General features: G+C 35.4%; 2 protein-coding genes and 2 long non-coding RNA genes across 16 annotated transcripts; 2 read left to right on the plus strand and 2 right to left on the minus strand.

Moving 5' to 3' along the window:
- The first annotated feature begins 15 nt into the window (after positions 1–15).
- Positions 16–7,761, plus strand: LOC111800100 (uncharacterized). 6 transcript variants are annotated; one of them, XR_015422103.1, is made up of 6 exons: positions 16–156; positions 312–379; positions 483–611; positions 5,751–6,021; positions 6,646–6,725; positions 7,476–7,761. It is a non-coding gene; the product is annotated as an uncharacterized LOC111800100 (long non-coding RNA). The 6 variants fall into 6 exon arrangements; XR_002815965.2 differs by having other exon boundaries at positions 18–156; positions 479–611; XR_002815967.2 differs by having other exon boundaries at positions 69–200; positions 479–611.
- Positions 3,113–5,432, minus strand: LOC111800099 (protein LATERAL BRANCHING OXIDOREDUCTASE 1-like). The gene is made up of 4 exons (XM_023683679.2): positions 4,368–5,432; positions 4,040–4,287; positions 3,639–3,966; positions 3,113–3,553 (listed from the first exon to the last, which is right to left on the minus strand). Exons 1-4 carry the CDS (start codon positions 4,611–4,613, stop codon positions 3,293–3,295), a joined length of 1,083 nt encoding a protein of 360 aa, XP_023539447.1. The 5' UTR covers positions 4,614–5,432; the 3' UTR covers positions 3,113–3,292.
- On the minus strand, positions 6,643–23,172 carry LOC111800370 (protein ALWAYS EARLY 3). 8 transcript variants are annotated; one of them, XR_015422100.1, is made up of 22 exons: positions 22,941–23,171; positions 22,084–22,202; positions 21,517–21,615; positions 21,173–21,235; positions 20,517–20,594; positions 19,123–19,324; positions 18,604–18,869; positions 18,172–18,520; positions 17,355–17,432; positions 16,381–16,598; positions 16,210–16,269; positions 14,738–15,061; positions 14,482–14,660; positions 14,106–14,388; positions 13,536–13,778; positions 12,681–12,842; positions 12,118–12,261; positions 11,851–12,039; positions 10,944–11,240; positions 10,322–10,526; positions 8,300–8,365; positions 6,643–7,119 (listed from the first exon to the last, which is right to left on the minus strand). XR_015422100.1 is itself a non-coding variant. In XM_087125968.1 (21 exons), the coding sequence occupies exons 2-20, from the start codon at positions 22,186–22,188 to the stop codon at positions 10,362–10,364; spliced, it is 3,504 nt and encodes a 1,167-aa protein (XP_086982094.1). In that variant the 5' UTR covers positions 22,189–22,202; positions 22,941–23,171; the 3' UTR covers positions 8,189–8,365; positions 10,322–10,361. The 8 variants fall into 8 exon arrangements, 6 of the variants coding, with proteins under 6 accessions (XP_086982094.1, XP_086982098.1, XP_086982096.1 ...); XR_015422099.1 differs by having other exon boundaries at positions 6,643–7,133; XM_087125968.1 differs by lacking the exon at positions 6,643–7,119 and having other exon boundaries at positions 8,189–8,365.
- LOC111785510 (uncharacterized) lies at positions 8,468–9,981 on the plus strand. The gene is made up of 3 exons (XR_002813675.2): positions 8,468–9,260; positions 9,336–9,418; positions 9,506–9,981. It is a non-coding gene; the product is annotated as an uncharacterized LOC111785510 (long non-coding RNA).
- Positions 23,173–23,326: the final 154 nt, after the last annotated feature.

A 23,326-nucleotide genomic window follows, 5' to 3' on the forward strand; every position in this document is an offset into this window, starting at 1 on the left:
AAAACAATTTCGAAACCCTAAACCCTAATGAGATATAAGTCTTATAATAAAGTTTTGATTTTTAAAATTTTAAATCATAATTTTATTCCTTAATTAATGAGCTTTCCTTCCTTCGATCGTTCTAATGGAGATTCAGATAATCTTTTGCCGCCAAAGGTGCGCGCTCTCTCTCTCTCTCTCGCTGAGGAAAAGAGTGATCGGTAATTATGAACGATGGACAGATTTTGTGGAAATACATATGTTTTTATGAAAAATTTACGGAGTGTAGATGAGATGCCATTTTCATTTTGAAATTTCTATGAAATTTGCAGGCGTTGATGGAACATTTTCGCGCAAACGCGCCACAATGCCGCATCAACTCCTGACAACAATATAGTTGGTGAGGTTTTATCGATTGTTAATTTTTTTGCACGTGAATGAATCTCGTCTTGTTTTTTGAATATGATCGAACAATAATGGTCGGGATTCGAAATGAAAGAAAGGGGGAATGTACATGGCGAAAAGCAAGCCACAAAACGTGAGCGATTGGGATTCTATGGAGTAGTGGAAGAAAGAATGGAGAAGTTAGTGAAGCAAAATTGACGGTCCTCTTCAGATTCTCAAATCACGAGGTATCCAAGAGTAATTAGACAAATAATATCTTGATCATGCATCTTCCATCTTGCATCTTGCATCTTTTAATGTTTTGTGAATTAAAATTATATACCTCAATCATTGAAATAATCATGTTTGACTACTGCAACTAAATAAAGTTTTGTGAGGGTGGGATTTTGGGGCCCTTGCGCTGAGATCATCTTCCTTTTATACATCAAGGAAGCAAGTTGTTGTGAAGGATTAATTTGACGTTTCCACTATTACTGATGGGAAATGGAGAGAAATTAAAAAGGAAAAGGACTTCCTCTTCGTGGGCATTGGATCAATTCTTAGTGGGTTCTGGTCATTTTTTCACGCATAATAATTACAGCCACATTCCGATGACTCCCCGGTTTCCTTTCATGATGCCTTCCCCTACTTGGAGGATTTATATGTTTTCTGCACAACATTTTATTTCTGTATCAAGAAACAGAAATATACCCCCCAAAGCTTTATACTTCAGTTTCTGATGGCATGATACAAGCTAATATGAGAAACCTTAATGGTTTGAATAATATCACTCCACATGTAACGTAATATTCTAAAAATAAGACAAAAGCATAGCACACCATTTGATATAGATGATTACTTCTATTACTAAACTAAATGTGACATTTAGTAAATGTTAAGGGAATAAATTCACATATAGATAATGATAAATGTATAGGACCAGAACCATGTTTGAACTTTATTACATTTGATATTCAATTTTAACCTGTTTTACCCTTTTCTCCTAACTGCTTAGCGTTTGGAGTAGTTAAAAGTGTTAGCTTTTAGTTTGGATCCTAAGACATGAGCACAGCCCATGGTAATTTTGGAAATCAGCAGACGCCCATGTTAAAATTAGCAATGTCTTAGTTGAGATTGCTAATGCATTTGGATGGTAAATGAGGCATGATAAGGAATTCTTCTACTGCAATCATTTTATAATTGCTTTTGTTGAGTGATTTTGACTGCTTACATTCATCACGCCTGTATTGGCACTAACAATGTGAATATGACAGCATGCACTTGTTCACCTGGACCTCGCTATTGTTATTGTTACTAGGCTAAACCTTTCATAAGTTTTCAATCAGCAAGATAAATTTTCGAATTATAAATTTCTTTGTCTCCTTATTTTGATTATCATTTGTTTTAAAACTTAGAATTTTTTTAATTATATCTTCAATTGTGAAATCTAAATATGTTTAGTCTTTATCATTAACACCAATTGAAGGTCCAATTTTACTATCCAAAACTTTAGTTTCCTTCCAATAAAGATAAATGGACTTCATTATGATTTCACTGGCTAACAATTTTATTTTAGCATGAATTTAACTATGTTTGCATGATTTGTTAGTCAATCTTTCAAATCTTACTTGACCGTTTTTGCCCATTTATTTCTAATCCATTCCCACAGCTACCAAATAAAGAAATAAGTTTTACATCTATACTTCGTGTTAACTAAATCTAAAGTTTTCAGCTCAACTCACAATTTCTCCGCCTATTACCGGACTTCAAATTCCATTTTTCTTTTCCTTCTGTTGTATGCCGTCCACTAGAACGCGAGTAAATTTATCTTCAACCAGATGGATTAGTTTCAAGGTATAGGACATTTCTATGACAATAAGATGTTCTAAATTAGATTTTTTTTGTCCCCCGTTGAGCATTTTGGTCTTTCTCCTCAAATACTTGTTACAATTCACGGGCCCAAATGTTTGTCGAATTTGGATCCTAGTCAAACAAAATCTTCAGGACGTAATTAGGAATTTTAACTTATAAGTTATTACTTCCCAATTGGTTATTCCTCCATCTCTTCCAAGACATTTTATCAGATACTTCGATATTTGCATGTGAAGTTTATCTGCACCCTTTGTGCCCCTTCAACTTTTTCTAACAAATGGAGATTACTACTTTCATTAGGCACTCTCTGCCATTTCTGATTGAACTTCTGGTGGATGAAACACTATTTTTCTCACCTGCCCAGCTCTGTGGTGGGTCAGCATGAAAAGCCATTATTACATGGGCTCTTTCAATTAGTTTGTTCAAGACATTATTACATTTGGTCTAGTCATGCTTCGCTTTGTGGACTGCTTGTTCTTAGCACTCAGAGAACTAAAAGAAAATTAGTGAAATAGTTTATGTTTCTATTGAAGCACTAGATGTGAACAAATTCATAATTTATGAGCTCTTTTATGGCCACTACCCAAGAAGTCCTTTACCCAAATTATAGTCATAGATGCCTCTTCCATTTCTTATCTTGGTGGCTTTAAAACAATCTGGTGGCGTACTATGTTGTTGGTTCCCCATATGTAGATGCTTCTTAGAATCTTGTTGAAAAGGGACGTCTTCGTCATGTTGCACTTGTTTTTCTTACGAGTACAGCTGCTATTTGATTGAAAATCCCAAAAGATGGAACATGACTTGACATGAGAAGCGTCAAATCTCAGAGGCCCCATTACCAAATTGTCGAATCTAACAACGCTTAACTAGGCAAGAGTTAACTTTTAACTGTACAACCCATTTAAATTTAGAAATAAGTAAAGACAAGATGTACATTCTGCATGTTGATTGATATTTTCCCCCTAATATTAGCTGAATGCTGACGTCACAATACTGCTCTGCTAAATTCTATACAGTATCGAGCATTGGTATCCCTAGGTGGGAAAGTTGTGATGCTTTAGTAGGAGTTTTTGGTTGGAATCTTCGCGAACTCCAGGGTTTTCTTTCCTTGTAACTTGTTTGTGACATAGTGTTTACTGTATTCTCCATGACTATATCTTCTATATTTGCATGGATTGTTTTTATCTACGAATTTTGGCATTGGTCCAAGCTCTATGTCATAGCTAGGTGCATAAAATGTGACTATCGAAAGTCGGTCAGTCTGCTTGTGAGTCACAGCTCGGTGCTCCACGCTTTTGTACCTGCCATTTGTAACAACCTGCATATAAATCAATGAGAAAGGAGTCAAGTCTCTGTTGTAAGATAAAAAATCTTTCTTTATTTAGACAAAGTTTCATTCACACCTCCATTGTATCGCCAATGTTGATCACAAGTGCATTTGGGAGAGGTTGAACAGGAACCCACTTGTCGTCCTTAAGGATCTGAAGCCCTACTGAGTTGCCCTTTCCTTGCTGCAAAACAGTTAAAGCACTTCCATCGGAGTGTGGGCTCAGCCCCAAAACAAGATCAGGTCTCGAACATGGTGGATAGTAATTCATCCTTATTGCCTGTACGGCCACCCCAAACGCCTTTTCAAATACGTCCTCTTTTAGGCCAAGGCCTAAAGCTATGTACTTCAATAGATTCTGGCAAAGCTTTCTTGCTTCTTTAGAGTAAATCTCAACAGTATTGCTGCAAAATGGTGTATGATTGTAAGTAGCTGAACAGTTAATTCAATGGTGACATTAGAATTACAAAAAACCACCTGAAGTTTGTTGGCTTCTTTGGCCATAATAGAGGGTTTCTTATAGAGTCGGGTATAACCCCCAGAGCAAACATGTTACACCAATCCAACTTTTGGTGCTCTGAGAACACAAAAGCTTGCCCGTATCCTTGAACTGTGCCCGGTGCCATTCGGTACTTCTGCTTTTCCTCCAAAGGTAGCCCGAAGAATTCCATTGCCTCCCCCTCAATGCTTTCTAGTAGGTTTTGAGCAATTCCATGATTAATTACCTAAAAGATTACCAAGGCCTTAGTTTCCATTGCCTGTTCTTAAGCTTTGACTGAAAAGAGAAAATTCGATTAGTCTTTACCTGAAAAAATCCCCATTCCTCGCAGGCATAGGCTAGCTGCAATATTTCATCTCTGTTTCCTTTTAAAAGTTTGGATAAATCAATAGTGGGAAGATCAGAGGATGAGATTAAAGCTGTTGGTGGTGTTGGCCTCTCTTGTACGCCCCTGATAAATCTTTCGGGAATAGTGTTAGGCTTAAACTTCCTGAGTTCTTGCACATCATCGATGTGTCCTACGTTGACGGGAGAACTAGGCACTGGAGCCATAGAGAGTAGAGAGTTAGAAACAGAGTTCTGAAGAAATAAATTTAGACCAATGTTAAAGCTCTTGGTAATCCAACTTGGAATGCAAGTTTCGTTAACTCAAGATGAGCTCGTATTTATAGAGCAAGGCAAGCATGCATCCAGAGACTTGATGCATTATTTCTTTTATTTTTTAAAATATATTAGAGTTCGTGGAGACATTGAAATTTGGAGCATTATTTGAGACGTGTATTACACTCGTATCGTTTTCCTGTAGTTACTTGAGCCTTAACCAATTTGATTTAATTTTATAGAGCTAGGATAGCATACATTTTAGAGACTTGATAGGTTCTTTCTTTTTCAATATTTTGAGTGATTTTAAAAATGTTAAAATCACTTTTACTTTATTGTGTTTAGATTACTCTAAAACATGTTTTTAATTACTTGAAATAAAATTTTGTAGTATGAAAATGACATTTAAAAATATGTTCTACTAAGTAATTTTCAACCATTCTCTTCTGTCTATCCACCCATTCTCATTTCCTTCTTCATCTCCTTCCTCTAACAGAAATCCCACTCATTGATTCTAGTTCCCCTCTCTATCTTCGATCCGCTCTCTTTCTAGATTTCTAACCTGCCAATCACCCTATTAATTTTGTTTTCTTCTCCTTCTCTCGCCAAATCAATTATCTCAGATCGATCCGCCAGCTGATTGGTTTCTTGATTTTTAGTATAATTTATCATGTTTTTATGCATGTCATTGATCAAAATTTCTTGTAACATGAGTATCTATTTTTTTCATTTATTTTATAGATCCCACATGATATACTATAGCCATGAATAGAAGGAAAGGATAAAATTCCTATACTGCTGTACTACCTTTTACATGTAGTAGGATATGAGCGGTAATAAAGCAGCAAGTAGCAGTACTTCTGCATGGCGTGGAACTAAAATTCAAGAATATCTACCATTTTCTATGGCTAGAAAGGGGAACGCGAAATCGAATATCTTTAAAAGCTTTCTTTCGATTTGTAAACGAATCAGGATTTGACTGAGGAAATACTGTTGGCTTTTCTATGATATGAATTTATGTGTTGAGTTGCTGACTAAATTTTGAAGTGGATTATTTTACAGTTTAAAGTCTTTTTGTTCTAATTCCAGCAGTGATCAGATGGGAACTCGGGCATATTCAAAGTTCATCCATATGAGAATATTATGTACCTAGTTGATGACAGAAAGATTTCCGAGTATGTTGGGCAACAAAAGATAAGTGTTAAGTCTTTGAAAGCTTTTCTCCCATCTTTTCTGAAAATGAAATCTACTTTTACTTTTTTGAATACTTTTTAGTTGTGGCGGTGGAAAATGGGGGCTCAAAGAGGGATGGAATTTGATAAAAGTGGGCACATACCAATATGTTCAGTACTCTTTTCAGGTGATTCTCTATTTTGTCCTCCTTTTTTTTTTTTTTTTTTCCAATTTTATTCTCGATATATTATAAGTTTTTAATGAGGTCTCTTCGGAAAAAACTTCGTTCACACAAAGTCAATGTATTGGGTTCTTTTATTTTGAAACTTATTTTATATTTGTTTTACTTTTGTTCACACTTTCAATAAATTATCAAATCATTGCTTGTTCTGATAAAATTTAGTCACTATATGTCATAATGTAATTTTAATTTAGACTAAAAAGGGACAACTCCCAACAAAACTTTTAACATAGGTGTCAATCAAATGTTTACATCTTGATTTTACGAGGCATTGATGAAAATATCGATGAAGGTAAAGGTGAAACATCGATATATTATATTTTTCGAAGTATTGGTAAAAGAGTTAAAATACGGTTCATGGGGTTTGAAACTGGACTTTCATCCATTTTAGGCTTTATGTTTCTATTGATTTTAAAAATTTTGTACCTTGCTTTATGGTTAATCTTTTTCTTCAAAAGTATCTGTTTTTATAATTGTTCTTTAAAATTTTAGAAATCCATTCACATTAAAATTTGTTTCTATTATTTTGTAAAATTAAATAAATATTAACTTCAATCTAAGAAAATGCAGGTGCGCGTGGACATGAACATGCAGGGGCATTGGTACTGTTTCAAGAAAATCACAACTTGACCCGATTGAACAGAGCCTATGTAAGATTCTCTCTTCTTTTCATTTCTCGCTAAAAGGAACTGAACATATTCGATGCTCATCAGAAAAGTACATGCTTCTGTCGTATTGCTGATAACTTTTACCCTTATAATGCTTTGTTCTATTCCTCGTACATTTTTTTTTTTTTTTCTATATGGCTATGTGGGCCTTTCATTTCGGAAATACGATGAACTCATATATGAATACAAGCATGAACCAAGAATTTAATTCCTAGGTTTGTAGTATAGTTTCCAGGCTGTAGCTGTAGCTGTAGCTGTAGAGTCATTTGACTCTTCATATCTTCTAGGTTGAACTTTGAAGGTCTGTCAGCCAATCTTCTCACTTAAATTTTCCAGTTAAGTTAATCATCATTTGCGCAAGTAAAGATTCCCTCTTCTGAGAATAAAATGCTTCATGAGGAAAGTATATTAGCAAAGCAATTTGCCTGATAATAATGACCCATTTATTTCTGTTCTTTCGTTTTGTGGAGCAATAGTTTGTTATTGGCTTGGATACAAAAAAACTGATAGGATGCGCTTTCAATTACTCTCTTTTTTTAAGAGTTCTTTTGTGCAATATTAGAATCTTGTTGTACAATATTTGCAGCCTAGATCCGATCAAGAATCTTCGAAGTTTAAAGTCTTTCAATACTTTTAATTCTGTATTTAATTGATCTTTTAGGCATTCTTATTTTCGAACGATGCAAAACTAGATTCTATTAGATACAAAATTAAACTGATTTTTCACTTCAGTGGCGCTAGAACCAGAAGAAAGGGGGGAAAAGGAAAGCAAAAGGTGAGAGCATTTTGTTATAAGATTCCACAAAGCTTTAAAGCAGGCAATTGTGGAAGTGGGGACTGCGACCACGATGAAATCACAACGTTGGTAGTGGTTGGATTTACTTATAATTAGTGTAGTGCGACCTGATAAAAGCCTTCAATCAATCATATGTCTCTCTGTATCCTTCCGTCTCCCTAAGTTACTGAACTTTTAAGTTTCAAATTGTCTTTTTTTCTTTATATTGTTATTATTTGTCTACTTGCCTCGTTCTCCTATTAACCAACTTATGCAATTTATGAGTATATGTAAACTCAAAGTTACATCAACTACAAAATGAGGAGATAAATATTTTAAAAATCAAATTCGTAATCTATTTTTTATCATCAATGACGTTTGTTAGGCAACCTCATAAACTCATAAATTTGTATGTACTCCATAGATAATATTTAAAAAGTTCTTTATTAGTTTCAATAAATAAATAAAATCAAAAAGTGCTTGTTATTTTTTATGATTGGAATGAAGAAGAGGCTAATTTGGTAACAGAGTTCCTCCAATTGGGACAAATAGAGAGTTCATAATTGCACAAAGACTAATAATAAAGAAAAATCCACTGAGATAGAAACATAAAAGAACCCAAAGAGGTGAAGTTTAAAAAAGTGAATATTTCAATTTTCAAGTTCGGGTCTAATAAAGTTTTTGATTTATTCGATATTTTTTAAATTCATGTGTATTGATATGCATTAAATACATTTAAATTTATGGAGTAAAAAAGGAAAATACAAAGTTTTAGAGCTACCTTTATTGAGTTTTCTTCCCAAATTCAAAGCCGTTAACTTCTAGTATTTGTTCGATACGCTGATATCTGGAACATAACTCAATTGGTTAGACACATATATATTCAATAAAAAAAGGATGACTGTTTGGTCCCACTAAGATTGAAATTTTCTTCATGTCCAACTTACGTTGGGGCATTGATAGTAGTACAATGTTAGAGGCTAGGAGGTCAGATCATTAGCAAAAGACTGGTGCTTGCAGTCCTTGGACATCACCTGAAGATTCCTCACGCTCTGCTATCATACTACCAAAAATTAGTCATTTCATCGTACTCTTTGTCCATTCCTCCTTGTAATATTTTGGTATCATCTATCTATATTTTGGGGCTACACCTTTGTTGTTTGCCTTTAGGTTTCATTCCGAAGATTCCATACCAGTTAAGTCGTCGTCCTTTACGTGGTCACTAATATGTGGTTCTGGTGGGTTAGGAGAAATAAGTCCTTATTGGTTTGATTTTGGTTGCATTTCCGAACACTAGATGAGTAGAATGTAACTCTAGCTTGTTGTGAGTTATCTACTCAAGTAGTCATTGATGCACTTCTTGGCAATGAAATCTAAAGACTACATAGAGAGAGAGAGAGGGGAGAGAACTTGCCGTGTTCTCCCCCGAGAAAGAAACAATTTCATTGATGCCCTTTCCCCGAAAAAAAAAGCTATGACTGAAGCTTTTAAGTTGCCAATCAGAGTATCTATCATAGATAAGCGGATAAGATACTAATCTACTATTTATGATAGTTCAATGTCCCACCATGTGAGAATTCGCAATCGTTGAACTCATGGAAGTTTTTGAGGTTTTGAAGATGCATGATTGAACACTATCTCGAACCTTCTCTCTTCTCCTCACTACCTATGATGTTTTATCAGGTGGCATTTCAGGTTCTGGCAAAAATATTCACCATGTGGACTCATTCGACGACCCTAAGGTTTTTTCACTGGAGCTCTTGTGTTGGTGCCCCATCATTCTAGTAAAATTTAACCCGGTTATGGTGATGGTACAGGGCTAATCAGATGAAGGGGAAGCCATGAATTCTGAGCCTAACAAACAAAAGAAAAGGAACAAGAAGAGAATGAAAAGCAAAAGGTTGAAATTCCTAAATGGTTTTGTTTATGCTCTAATATAGTTCTAGTGTTGCCTCTACTTCCTCATGGTAAATCTGTTGTGCTGCAGACTGTTGAGGACTCCGAGTGTGGGGAAGAAGCCCAAAAAGAAGTTGAAATTATGAGCTGAAACAAGACATGGACCTTCCTAATAACTGCCAATAGTTCAGTCTTCTGAAGAATGGGGAATAACTTGAAGGAGGAGTCGACAAGGCAGTTTTTAAGCCCTATAGGGTTGCTGTTCCTGGTATTTTGAACAAGGAAAACTATTAAATCTCAGATTCATGAGCCTAAAACACTTGATTGACTTGGTTTCACTTTGCGAAAAATCGCTGTTTAGCCTCCCTTTCTTATATTGCAACATTCTTTTGTTATGAAATTGCAACTTTCTTTAAATCCAATGGCTTGAATTCATTTGATGGTAAGAGAAGTTTTTTCCCTATACATTCATGGCTTCTATCACTTAAATGCCTCTTCTAGACAGTGATTTGCTTCTAAGCGTTTACAACTAGCCTTGAACATAATTAATTTTCTACCAGCTTAGATATTCTAGACTTCTAGTTCAAAGGATTAATAATCACCAACGAAAATGAAGATTATAGTCTCAAAATCTAACCCAAAATCATGAAGCTATAAGTAACTAAGCTACCCCTAAAGGAAAAGTACTTAAGCTGATTAAAAAGAGGAAGGAACAATACGACTAATGCAGAAGCAGGTAGAAGATTGATTTTCATTCAATGAAACTACAATTTGCTCAAACTACAAGGATTTATACATAATTCCAGTCTATGGTACAGTCAGACAAAGAAACTGATAGCCAAGGAGATACACATTTATAATTCAAAAAGTGAGGCCAAAATATTATATCTAAGACGTATTTACTCACCTTTTCAATTTGTCTTAACACATGGGAAGCAGATTTGAACCTATGTAGGTATAAGCGCAAGTATCTGGCTCCTTATAATTCCCATGCATTTCTGTATTTCTGCATATAGTGGAAGGTTCTGAGGACAACATGGCTGCAAACTATTGACAGCAGAATCCAGTACCTGAGCAACATCAGCTGGCGGAAACTGTCGTTCTGTGCATTTCTGCATGTTTATAGCAACAATCAGGATTTGGAAATCAAAAACTATTATCCTCATACGCAAGAGAAACGAGAACCAAGCATGCTAAAAGTACTTGACTATTATGTACATGATTCGCAACCAACAATATGCAAGATCACAATAATACTCGACAAGTCTAATGAGACGATTTCCCTGCCTTTCCACAAAACAAGAAAAAATTGCAACACCAATTTGTCAACGGTTACAGTGTAAGAATTCCCTCTTCTAATATCCCCTTGAACTGTATGAATCAGTTTGTGATGAATAAACAACCAAATCTTCTTATTTATGCAAAACAGAAAATCAGAAACAAATTGGGGGTCATAGATCATTGATTCAACATCATTCCGGACAAATAATACATAATTGAGAGGAAGACTCGAATGAAGCTCCCTTTACCTGAATCATGAGTAAAGTGGCTACACAGTGCGCAATAAGTTCTGAAGGGATCTCCACTTCAGGCTTGTCGGATGGGCTATTGGACTTGGAACCAACTACATAATTAGCAGCTGATGGGTTTGATGCACCCGCATTGAAATGATTCTGAGATACTGGAGTGGCATTACTAGTATCTGCAGATGTTGATTTCACAGTTGGCAAGGCCAAATCATCTACTGAGAGTTTATTTCTCACAAAATCAATGGCTTCTTCAATGTTCTCCAAATTACTTTCTCTTTTTTTCAGAGCAAGAATTGCCTGAAATGATTGTTAACAGCAAATGAAGTCAGAGGAAGCACAAAATCTACAGGAAAAGAGATCTCCAACATGGACTCTGAAGGAAGCATTTAGGACTTGGATGATTCAATAACTTGATGAAATTTTACAGTGTAAAGATTTGAAGTACATGCATGATAATCACAGTTACTTTTAAGCAAATCTAAATATCATGAAGTACATTACGTCTCTCTAATGGTTTGATTGGATAGTGAATTTTGTTCAATGGATATAGATATTAAATATCTGAGGGTTTAAAATATGGGATTTAAAAGGTACACAATCTTAAAGATACATATATGGAAATGCAAGAGAATTAATGTTTGGGAAATGAAATTGTGTATTTTATTCTACAGATTGTTCTAGTTGAAATTTGATTTATGCAGTCAATTAGTTGAAATTATAAGAAAAAATTAGTCCTACGAAGTAATTTAGTAATTAATAGTTTTGTGAAAATTCATATTAGTTAACAATTGACTAGACAAGTATGTCCATTATTTACATGAACATCCAGCGGAAGATAGACTACTCATAATACCTAAACACCGACCAACTGATGATCAAAATGGTTAGATAATAGTAAAGGTTAAACCTGCATTGCTTCATCGATCATTGTTTGAGCCTTTGCTCTGGAACTTCCCACAATTTCAGCCACATGGGAACCGGGTTCTTGAGCATAAGAGCAAGGGTCACCCAAATCATGCACTGGCTTGAGGAACATTAATGGTGAAGTCCCTTGATACGTATTGCGCTGCCTCAAGCTATACAGAGCAGAGGAGACCTATATATACTAAGAAAAATAAGCACTTGAATAAAAAAAATGGGATTAAGCTGGAAATGTGATCATTAAAACGCATGCCTGCTCATTAACTTCATTCAACTGTAATAGCACAGCAGCATATTGCTTCTTAAAGTTCTCTGAATCCTTGAGCAAGTTGTCTCCATTTATTTGGTTTTCCAACACCTCATCATTCAAGCGCTTCAATTCAGACACCACCACCTCCTAGATTTAGGCACGCATCAGTCAGGTTAAAAGACATTCAATTTGATGTAAAGGTTAAAGCAAAATAGATTTCTACCTTTCAAACTAGTCTCTCCCAGCGTAGGACAAATAAAATGTTACAAGTATTAATGAAAATGTAGGACAAATAAAATGTTACAAGTATTAATGAAAATGTATAGGGAATGTCATTAGGATACTATTAAAGATATAATGGTAATTACTTAGGAGGGTTTTGTTGGTTTATAAATGGAGGGAGTTAGGAAGATTGGAGGAATGGGAGTTGGTCCATTGTGGGACTTGAGATAGTGAGAATCCTCAAAAATGGTAATTTCTTTTTGATACTGCAATATAACACTTGTTTTCTTATAATTGAAATCTCGACATAAAGTTGATAATATGAAGCTAATATGATGAACTACCTTCTTGTCAAGTGCACGTGACAATTCAGACAGAGCATGAACATCAGCTTCTTTAGCTTGAATTTGAGCAAGGACAGAAAGTTGGGAACTTGCCTCCTGTTGGATACCGACAGTCTCATTAAGCCCAAATTTAGTTTGTAGATTAGAGCACCCAAGGTCGACCTGGCCACGAACAATTCCTTTATCACTTACCGGCAGGTCAAAAATAATGTGTAGGCCTAACTATAGAGTAAGCATTTCAAGCCAAACTCAGTTATCTCAAAACCCCAGAATTAAGACGAGTCTTTGTTATTCTATGAAACTAAGTGTATAAGACAGAAGAATGACAGAACACCTATAGAGGAATAAGAAGTATTCAAAAAGTATTTAGAAAAACAAAAGGTAAAATAAAGCTAAGGGTTTTTAAATGAGTGCAATTAAGGCTCTTTTTGGAAGGATTGGTCGAAAAGGAATTACAGTTTTTGAAGGACAAAGCTGCCAGATGGGAGGAGACTTGAGCATTGGTTATTGGATATCGTCTGTAAGAATACTTGATTCTATTGACTTCCTCTAAAAGCTCTAGATAAGGCTGAATTACCTGTGTTTGTTAGAGGTCTATCATAGTGACATTCATTGTTTTCAGTTGAAAGAATGCAGATTTTGGAATCCAATTATGCATGTCTGAAATGTAGAAGAATACAATCCAATTACGTAATCTATAATTCTATATTGATAATAATATGACCTTAGCTACATGGTAGCATGCCAATGTGATGACGTGGAGAAATATGCTCAAATAAGCTACTAATGCATATCATCTAATTCAAAAAAAAAAAAAAAAAAAAAAAAAAAAAAAAAAAGTAGCAGAACACTAACCTTTGCCTGTTTAATTAATTTGTTGATATGATGAGTGGAAGGGGAAATAAACACAGAACCATCGGTGCTTTCAAGTTTATCGTTACTGGTTGATTTTATATAGTCTTCAATCTTCGCTTCCTTCAGTAAGCCATTAATTTTAACCTCATTGAGATTACCAAATATCTTATCGAGAGTCACGCCATGTCTTGACAAATTTGCAGGCATGTTTTCAACTGGATTTAAAGGCATACACTCGATATCCTGTGATGGAGGAGTCAAACCATGCCACTCAAATATAAATCGTACATACATAACTAAAAATAAAACAATCCATAAGTGAGCTTCTTTTTCTGTGGAAAATACCGACGTTAAGCAAAGTGTTGTGCCTATGATCATCATCTAAAATTAAGAAACCTGTCAGAAAACAGTCTCTTGTTTCTGACATGTAGTTTAAACCGTTGTCTTATTTGGGAATCCTTAATACTTGGGGATGAGATCGCCCACATGAAACTGTAAGGATCTACGGCAATCTCAATTCTATCAAATGAACAAACCATAAAAATAAAGAAATCATGAAAACATAATTACCATGACAAATTCAACCCCAAGTTCAGGTCGGTCAAACTGAACACGACACCTGCTATAGTCAACAGTAAGTACACTTCCATCGTGGATCTCTCTTGTTTTTGGATGAATGGCAATAACACGCTGTCCAACAGATAATGGCCGAGCTAAATCGGTTGGAAGTCCTTCCCTTGTGCCTGCACGAAGTTCAGCATAGTGTTTCCTAACAGATTCCCTATATTGATTTAGCTTCTGTTTTTCTTCCTTCAAGAATTGTGCAGAGAATCTCCGCGGTCTCCCAAGGGAACTGAATCAAGACAAAACTACAATATTGGTCTTCTATAGATAGTGTCTCGAAATGAGTCAACAGGATACAAATGGACAAGTTGAAAAAAAATACCTTCGAATAACACCCCATTCAACACGTGTCAATCTAGGAATGTGACCTAATCCAACGTGATTTAAGTACTCTACAAACTCACATTTTGCAAACCATGGGAAATCAATTGCACTGTAGAGCCACTCAAAAACACACCATCTACGCAATTTATGCCAAGATAGGCAATTAGAATGCTGCTCCTGCAATTACAAACATACAGTAAACAATTCAGGATCCAGTATCCAAGAAAATTTATGTCATGACCAGAAATAGTAACCTTGAGATCATGTGGTCTATCATCTAATGAATGAGCAGTTACATTAAGTTGATCAATCAAAATGTTATCAGCAATCTTTGAATCTCTTTGCGACTTCAGCAGGTCCATCTTCCGCCTGCTCCTCATTTTGGTAGGCAAGCTGATTGGGTTAATTGATGGAACTTGTGTTGTGGATAAAGCATAGTCACCATCTTCTCTTTTATGGTCAGTACTTGAAGATGAATGATGATCTAGAGGTTTTGATATTTTGCTAGATTTTGCCAGTCCAGCATTATGAGGGGACCGTTTAACTTTACCAAAAGAACTCTTTCCATCATCTGTAGCCTAAAACAAAAACAGAAGGTATGAAATTAGGGGGGGAAACGAAGTTTTCTGGAGCAAGAGCCAATTGTAAACAAAATCATGAGCATAAAGCCTTTCTTAGAAACATACAGGGCAATGGAAAACCAAAATCTATGAAGTTAACACGAAGGAGAAATGAAAGTACTGGTTAATTGTTGTTGTTCACCATGTAAACCTTCAAAGGCACAACTGTTAGAGATAAGTATTAACAGGAAGGAAGTCAGGATAGGTAGAGTTCCTAAGGCAATTAATTTTTTCCTAGGCGCTATTGCTCACAGAAGTATCAATACCAAGATAGGCTTCAGTGGAGATTTACAATTAAGGCATCATCTCCCTCTGTTTCCTGCCTTTTCCTTCAAAAAAAAAAATGTAGCACTAGCTCATTTGTTCCTCCGTTGCAAGTTCAGAGCAGAAGGTTGGTACTTTGTTTTGTCTCCCATAGGAAATGGTTTTTAAAGCACAGGCATTCTAATGCTTAGCTGAGGCCCAGCCTTTCGATTATCTAAGTTTACCCTTGAGGAAACTCTAAGCAAGATTTAAAATCTGACCACTATGGACCTATACTATTAAAAGTTATGTTTTTGAATTTGGATGGCAAGGATATGGCTCCGTATAGAGTCCCACCTAGGCACTTTTCTCTAAATTACGACAATTATTTAATTATCGCCATATGGAAGAACTTTTCGTAATCAAATCGGTTTTAGTTGGGCTGATATCTTCTCACCTTACTTATGTATGCTTTCTTCTCTTTTCCTATTAGTTTATTATAAGAAAAAAAATCAATAGAAGTTTTTTGGCTCTCAACTCAAGGGCAAGCTTAATGTTCTTTGGAATATTGCCATCAGGTCACAGTGGAAGCTTCTTATAGATGAAAAGTTTTTTGGTTGTTTGGTTTTCTTTTCACTCCATACAAGTGTTTGAATCCCTGAACATTTTTCTATCTTATCATCCATCAATAGAAAGTTTGATTCTTGTTTGAAAAAGAAAAAAGAACAATAATAGGATAACAAAATACATTAAGTCAAAATGTGAGTTCATTTTAAATTCTTAGCTATATAACATATTAAAAAATAAAGAATTAAGATGAACTGAAGGACTCTTCTAAAACAAGGATCAAATAAGACCCACACCTTAGTTTTTGGAGTGTCATTGACACGAGAATCATTGCTATCTTCATCTTTAGATGAAATCTGTGACCATAAATTTCCATATTGTCAAAATGCATTCCAAAACAGACAAATGATAAAAAAAGACAGCAGCAATTTAAAACCAGCAAAATTATGATTCCAATCCATCCTTACTTTAAATGGAGAGGACTTCTGTTTCCTTTTACGATTTCCATTATTGGATCCTTGAATTCCTTCTGCTTCAGGAATAGGACCAACATTGTTGCCTGAAGCCTTTCCCGTCTTAGATGTCTTGGAAGCAGAGATTCCAGCTCCCACAACTGAATGATTCCCTTTCATTTTAGACTTGTCCATGACATCAAGATTTTCTTCTTTAACCTTTGCAGAAGGCTCTAATATAGAGAAACAAAATGATCATGTTCATCATCACTCTAATGGTTGAGGAAGGAAGGGGAGGGGGGAGGAATTGATAATGATAGTCGCAAAACAGAGAATTTATTTCAAACCCACCAAATTTGATTTCATCTAATAAATTCAAGCATATCCAATTGAATTGCAAGAGTTCATTGATTTAGTAACAAGCTGGGAGAGTTTGAACATAGAGGATATGACCAAAATTAGCTCATTAAATCAAATGTGTGCAGCCATCCTAGATATTAGATTGCAACATGCCCATATGTTGGAAACTTCTTTGCTGGAATAAAAATTAGATGAATGCAAGTTGAGTAACTTGAGTGTCAATCAAACTACAATTTTCCATTTACTCAACATCCTACGCACTTATGGCTAGCCCCAGCTTCAGTTAAATCAGGATTACAACTTCACCTCTAGCAATTGCTGGCATTTTATACTGACTTAACTTTTTTTCTTCTTTTTTTCTAGTTGGCATTCTATTTACTGAATTTTTATGGCAACCAATATCACATTTACTCCATATTTTGAAACAATCAGTTCATACGCCACCTTTCTGTAAGCTTTCCCCAATAGTATTATGAAGAAAGAGGAAACAGCCTAGAGATGCATGAAGCGATGAAGAATAGTTGGCAACCAAAAGAATTAAAAAAAAAAAACGAACCAAAACACAATGTATAAGTAGCTTTCATGAGACAAGCCTCAAAAATAAATTTTAATTGAAGAATAATTTTTACCAGTGTCAGCAGTAGTGTCTGGCATCATCAAAGACAAATCAGCTAAAGTTTGCAGTGCATCAAATGCCGAGCATTCATCTGAACAGAGAACAACCAAAAGAATTAAAGATAAGAACATGACCTTTATTCGGTTATGAGAACATCAAAAAGAAAAAAGAAAAAAAAAAGAATCACGCATGCATTTGAATATCTAATGATAGAAATAGTGGCTAGAGGCAACATCTTAAAATACATACATACAAATTCGCATTTTCAAATTAAAAATAGAAGAACTACAACACATTACTTTTCCACCCTTCAAGTTTTTACCAAACTTTAAACAATAATTGATTGATTGATTGATTATAATATAGAGACAGCATCCAAAAGAAAGAAATGGCCACTTCTAGTGATATGTGATAAGTACAGTGATTATAAATTGTACTCCGAATCTAAAAGACCTAATGCTACAACTGATCCATAACTTGTTAAAGCTTCCAAAACTTGCCATCTCTAATCAAACATATGAATACAGGAATTTACTGACTACCAAACCAAAACAAAAACTACTTTAAAACTTGAACAATGAATTCAAAATCCAGTTATAATCTCTAGTCCGTTTCACACTCTCGTCCATTTCACAAGACACAAAATCATCCCAAACATAAGAAAATATGCACCATTGAAATTTTATTAACAAAGGAAGAAAAATAGACAAAACTTTAGTCAAGAAGGAAAACTAAGCTAATAATCTGTCCTTAAAAAATTAATAGAACAGATAAATACAAAATACAAAAGAAGGGTAGACAACCCAATTCAAATTTATTTTTCAGCTTACCTCCAAATAGAGCTTTCTTACTTCTCTTCCTTGGGCCTTTAAAAGAGGTTCTCACAGATTTTACATCAAAATCCTCAGTTTCAAGTTTTCCCCTCAAACTGCCTGACTTTTGCCCCTCTTCAGTCCCACTACAAGCTTCCTTGATGTCATCCAAGTGGTTATACATACTTTCTTCAACTTCTGCCTTCTTTCCGTAGTACCTTTTACCCTTTCTTTGAATCTCACGAGTATTTTTCCCCTGATCATAGTCTGCATTATCAGCTCCAGTGCTTCCTAAGCTTAATTCACAACCACCTTCATCCATTTCACTACATCGAAACTTCGTACTCATCATGTCTGATTCACTTCGCTGAATATCAAAATTACTTGAAGTCAATCCCTTTACATGTTCAAAATAGTGGTAAAGTGTTTCTAAAAGCTATGAATAATTACCATCCTGTCATTTCGGATAGGTGAAAGTACATGACCTTCTATTTTCGGATTTGGTGTTTGTGAAAGTTGAGGAGAACCATCGCGTTGCGAAGCCTCTGTTAAAACTAAAGCTATCTCATGAGCAACATCATCATCATTTGGATCATCAACCTTTAGCTTACTAGTATGCCTGGAAGGTGAAAAAATCCTCTCTCTACTATCTTTATCGTATGAATATGATACAGGGACGCGCGGAGTCCGTTTTCCAACAGCATGAGGTTTAATTCCTAACACCATCCACATTAACACCAATAAATGAAATCCGAAAACATGACAGCAATTTTCCGTAAATGATTTTAAAAGTTAAAAAACAGACAATGTAACGAAAAGAGACATTGCTAGCTCAAGAAAGATACTCCATAAATTACCCATCCAAGTGCCCCCCCCCCCCCCCCCCCCCCCCCCAGACGAAGGTAAAGAATGAAGGACAAGTACAGAAAACCTTATTCACCTAAGAAAGAAATTTGAGACATTTCCTACCAGAACGCCTTTTCTTCAACAATGACAGGCAGCCATAGTTTGTTGGAAGTGACTGTGATTGTGAAGCATCTCCAAAATGTGCATCCAATCCCTTTGAGTTGTTATTTCGTGACTTTCCACGCAGTCGCTTTTGAGGCTTTCTTGTTGCTCCCGAATCCTCATTACTTTCTTGCTCACTTTCACTGTCTCTCTGACAACGCATCTATCAATTTAGACCTCAGAAGAGCCATATGACCTCAACAATAGCCTTACAATACTCTGTAACTCCCATGCAAATCCAATATGCTAATATAGAAACAAAATACATTGAACAAAATATTGCAGAAGAAATATATGCTACATCTACATTCCTATTTCTACGTTTCATACATAACCCTCAAATGGAAAGATGCTTCAATGTTTTCAGCTCTTAGAAGAGATTAATAAATACTTTCGGAGCCCAATACAGCAATGGAGCACAAAGTACTTAAGGGTGATAAAATTCTGACTTTCATTGTGATTTTGCAGCACAAACCAGTAGAGGGAGGGCAGAGGGAGATGCTAATGTTCTCTCACTAAATTTCATCAATTCATCAAAGTGTTGATTCTAGCATGGAGAGTCCACATGAAGAACTTTACTTCCCTTTTCACTTTGAGTTTCCACAATTTTTTATCAAAATAATTTTGGGATGGACTTCATATTGTCAAAAGATATAATGAAACTGGGCCTGGCAAGAAAACTTTCCACAATTTCCAAACGTCAATACTCTGTTGCCATGATTGAGGCTGTGAAAGAAGCCTTCAAGCGTATGAAGGAGGGAAACACCCAAAATATCCTCCAAACAATAAAAGGCAAAAGCCCTTCTAAAGTTAAAGCACTATTCATGTCCCTTCCACTTTCAGACTTCCTTATGCATTTTGGTTGATTATTATGACGGGCTAAAAGAAGAATTACTTTCAGTTCATCTGTAGGGTCATGAGAGCTTCGTGTGCCCATTAAAGGAGGAAGAATCTAGAAGTGCAGACCAATCATTGCCGATGATTTTATATCATAAAGATCCTATTTGAAGAGCATCCTTATATGGTCCATTGTTTGCTTATCGTAGTGAGCATTTATATAATCTTCAAAGCTTTGTACACCTTTTTTCAACGCATACAATATCTTATCTTTAAACAAACTAAAAACTAAAAAATTCACCCGCAACTTGCATCCCTTCTAGATCAAAGGACGATGAACCAGGGTAAATTAGCTTGATATTGACAAAAATAAATTCTGGGGAGACAAAAACTTATATTGATGAAAGAAAATATCTAAATTGAGTATATACACAGTTCTATTTCAAAACAAGAGGGGGTGAGGGGTAAAGAAAAGAAAGAAGGGAGAAAATAACACACAGATAGAGCAAAAATCTTACCAGTACGCTGTAATGATCAGTCATCATTGCAATTAACCCAACAACTGAAGCAGTGCCCTCTGGAAGTGATAAATAGGCCTGATATCAACAGAATGTGCATACGCATTTCAGAAAAACCACAATAACAAGATGGTGTCACAGTGTTGACATTTCCAAATATTAAGTATATATGTTTTCCAATAATTTTACAAGCCACGACCAGAATTCCAAAAAATATAACGATGCAGGAAAAGGTAACAAGATAAATCACAGTACCAATTTAAATCGTGAAAGTGAAACTCCAAAAGAGCGCCAACAATCAAAGTGGCCACGGACTAAAAAGGTTTTTTGATCAGATAAAAGAAAACTGAATATTAAATGACAACTCAAAATTTTCATGACCTTTAGTACACGATATAGAGATCACAGAGAACACAAGCAACACATAAAACATGCAGCAGAGACATTATGATCAGATAATAAGTATAGGGAAGAAAATGGGGTTGTTTGCAACAAATACACAGTATAGGTCCCCGATACTAGGAATACGACATACAACAGACAAGTTTACTGGAAACTTAATCAGAAAAGTCATTTGTATAGAAAGATTAATGGCGATACAAATATTTAAGATAAGTAGTGGGAGGGCTGAGATCATTAGGAAAAAAGGGATTTACCCTATTCATGGTGAAAAGAGCCTCGACCATTTCGGTAGAACGGTTCCTTACTGCAGCAGCTACCTGCACAAAAGTACCAGACAAAAATGTTGCAACCCAAATACAGTACCAGTATCTGTTTAAGACTGAAGAATTAGGTGCAACTACAGTAACAAATTTAATTGACATCTACAAGAAAATGACAAGTATTAGCTTGTTTTCTGAAAAAAATTTGAAGAAAGTATTGCATGATTTTGAAACAAGATACTTAAAAGTTTCACGGCTCAATTTTTCTGTGGCAATGAGATTCACTTGGCTCACAGCACTAGAACATTGTCATGACCATTCCATAAATTGATACTAACCTTCTTCCAATCTTTTCCATATTTACGATATGCTTCATAGAACTGCTCAACCTCATCTCTGCTCCATTGAGGCCCTAACAAGTCAGCAAATTTCCTCTTCTGCAAATAATCAGAAGATGGTTATAAAACTACCCTGAACCAAACTTATCATTGTTCTTCGCGATGAGATTTCGACGACAACACTAATCAATGGTCACCATTGACTCCAAATTATATCTTATACAAGTTGTGAACAACTGATTAAAATTAAAAATAAATGATAAGAAGATTCAAATAAAAAAAAAACAAAAAACAAAAAACAAAGCTAAAAATAAGAGGAAAATGGAGTTAAATGAGTTGCTAAATATGAATAAAGTCACGATTTAGACAATCAGCTTTCAACAGCTGAAAACTATGATAATAGTTAGACTGACACTGCAATTTACTTCAAGATAAGATAGCCTGTAACCAATTAGCAACTGAAGTTATAAATTGAAACAACGAAATATCACACTTTTATTTGCAAGTGGAAAGTCGACAGCCTGAACAAATCTTGGATAAGTCATCTTCCACCACAAACTCACATACCTTCTGCTTGCCTTTGCTAGGAGCTTCCAGATATTTGCTTGAGGAGGCCTCATTAGCAGAAGAAAGCCGCTTATTAACACTTCTGGACTTTCGTGACGGGGCCATGAGCTTTTAGCGATCTGTAACACACATACAAGCACTAATGTCTGTTATGACGTGATTGAAGTTTAGGAGTAGCATGTACTCTATAGACTTGTTTTAGCACACTGATTTAATATCCTATAAAGTACCAGTCCAGCACTTGCATTCACCCAAAAACCCTCTTCATAGAAATTGTACTTTTAGAGCGAGAATAGTTGTTCGTGAAAGCACGACTTCAAACGAGAAAAATAAAGCAACCGACTTGCGAAAGAAAACCCAGCAAATGTTTCATTGCTGAATCCAGCATACAAAAACTCAAATGCGTAGAAGAAACGAATAAGCAGTATTTAAAACAAAATCGCCTTTTTTTCCCCCTGTTCAGCTGCCAGTCAGTTGTATGGGAGGGGAACTCAAAAGAAAAGCGTTGCAACCGGAGTAGCGATGAAACATAGTTGGTCAAAAGTAGCCGAATGCATGTTAGCTGATAACTAACAAAACGGAATGAAACGAATAAATCCAAATTGTTAAAAGCGATAACACTCCCTCAGAATCCAGTAATTGAAAAAGAAGAAGAAAAGGATGTGAGAAGACCGTATCAGCGAAGTGATCTCAATTATCGACCGAGTAAGCGAAATACAACATCAAGAAGCAAACGAAATGCAAATCTCGCTAAATTCACTCAAAAAGCAAAATCCACAAAGAATTAAGGAAGAAAGAAATGTTCGTCGTCAAGTAAAGCCCTAGCAGATGCAAAAAAAAACAAGAGAGATTATTACCGATTTTCAAATGGCTGGTCCCCGTCGTCAACAAGCGCGTCTAGGTCATGAACATAGAACAAACAGTGCAATATGAATCGAGCACAAACTGTAGTGGTTGAGGAAGCGATAGAGGAAACAGAGAAGGTGGCGACGAAATTCAGAGAGTCGACATGGAGAGGAAGAAGATGATGCAGAATAACAATGAGATTTGGGGCATAACCGCGAAACTTTAAAAGTAATAGACCGTGCAAAAACAAATTGGTACCAAAATATAATTATATATCTCTCTTTCATTTAAATATGCTTTTTAAATTATAATACAAATAAAAAATATCTTACATTGAAATTATTTTTTCTTCTATTTTATCAATTTTACCTCTAATAAATCGTCTTTTATTTTAACT

This window comes from Cucurbita pepo, chromosome 8, assembly GCF_057944985.1.
Source record: "Cucurbita pepo subsp. pepo isolate OVF chromosome 8, ASM5794498v1, whole genome shotgun sequence".
Taxonomy (NCBI): Eukaryota; Viridiplantae; Streptophyta; class Magnoliopsida; order Cucurbitales; family Cucurbitaceae; genus Cucurbita; species Cucurbita pepo.

Bases quoted from the DNA above. Each gene is read 5' to 3' on its own strand.
- LOC111800099 (XM_023683679.2), bottom strand. From the start codon at position 4,613: ATGGCTCCAGTGCCTAGTTCTCCCGTCAACGTAGGACACATCGATGAT. The intron at 3,967-4,039 runs GTGGTTTTTTGT...ACCATTTTGCAG, and splicing joins AAGAAGCCAACAAACTTCAG to CAATACTGTTGAGATTTACT. The intron at 3,554-3,638 runs GTGTGAATGAAA...ATTTATATGCAG, and splicing joins ACATTGGCGATACAATGGAG to GTTGTTACAAATGGCAGGTA.
- LOC111800370 (XM_087125968.1), bottom strand. From the start codon at position 22,188: ATGGCCCCGTCACGAAAGTCCAGAAGTGTTAATAAGCGGCTTTCTTCT. The intron at 20,595-21,172 runs GTAAATCCCTTT...TGTTGATATCAG, and splicing joins CTCTTTTCACCATGAATAGG to GCCTATTTATCACTTCCAGA. The intron at 14,661-14,737 runs GTTACTATTTCT...TTGTAATTGCAG, and splicing joins ATAGACCACATGATCTCAAG to GAGCAGCATTCTAATTGCCT.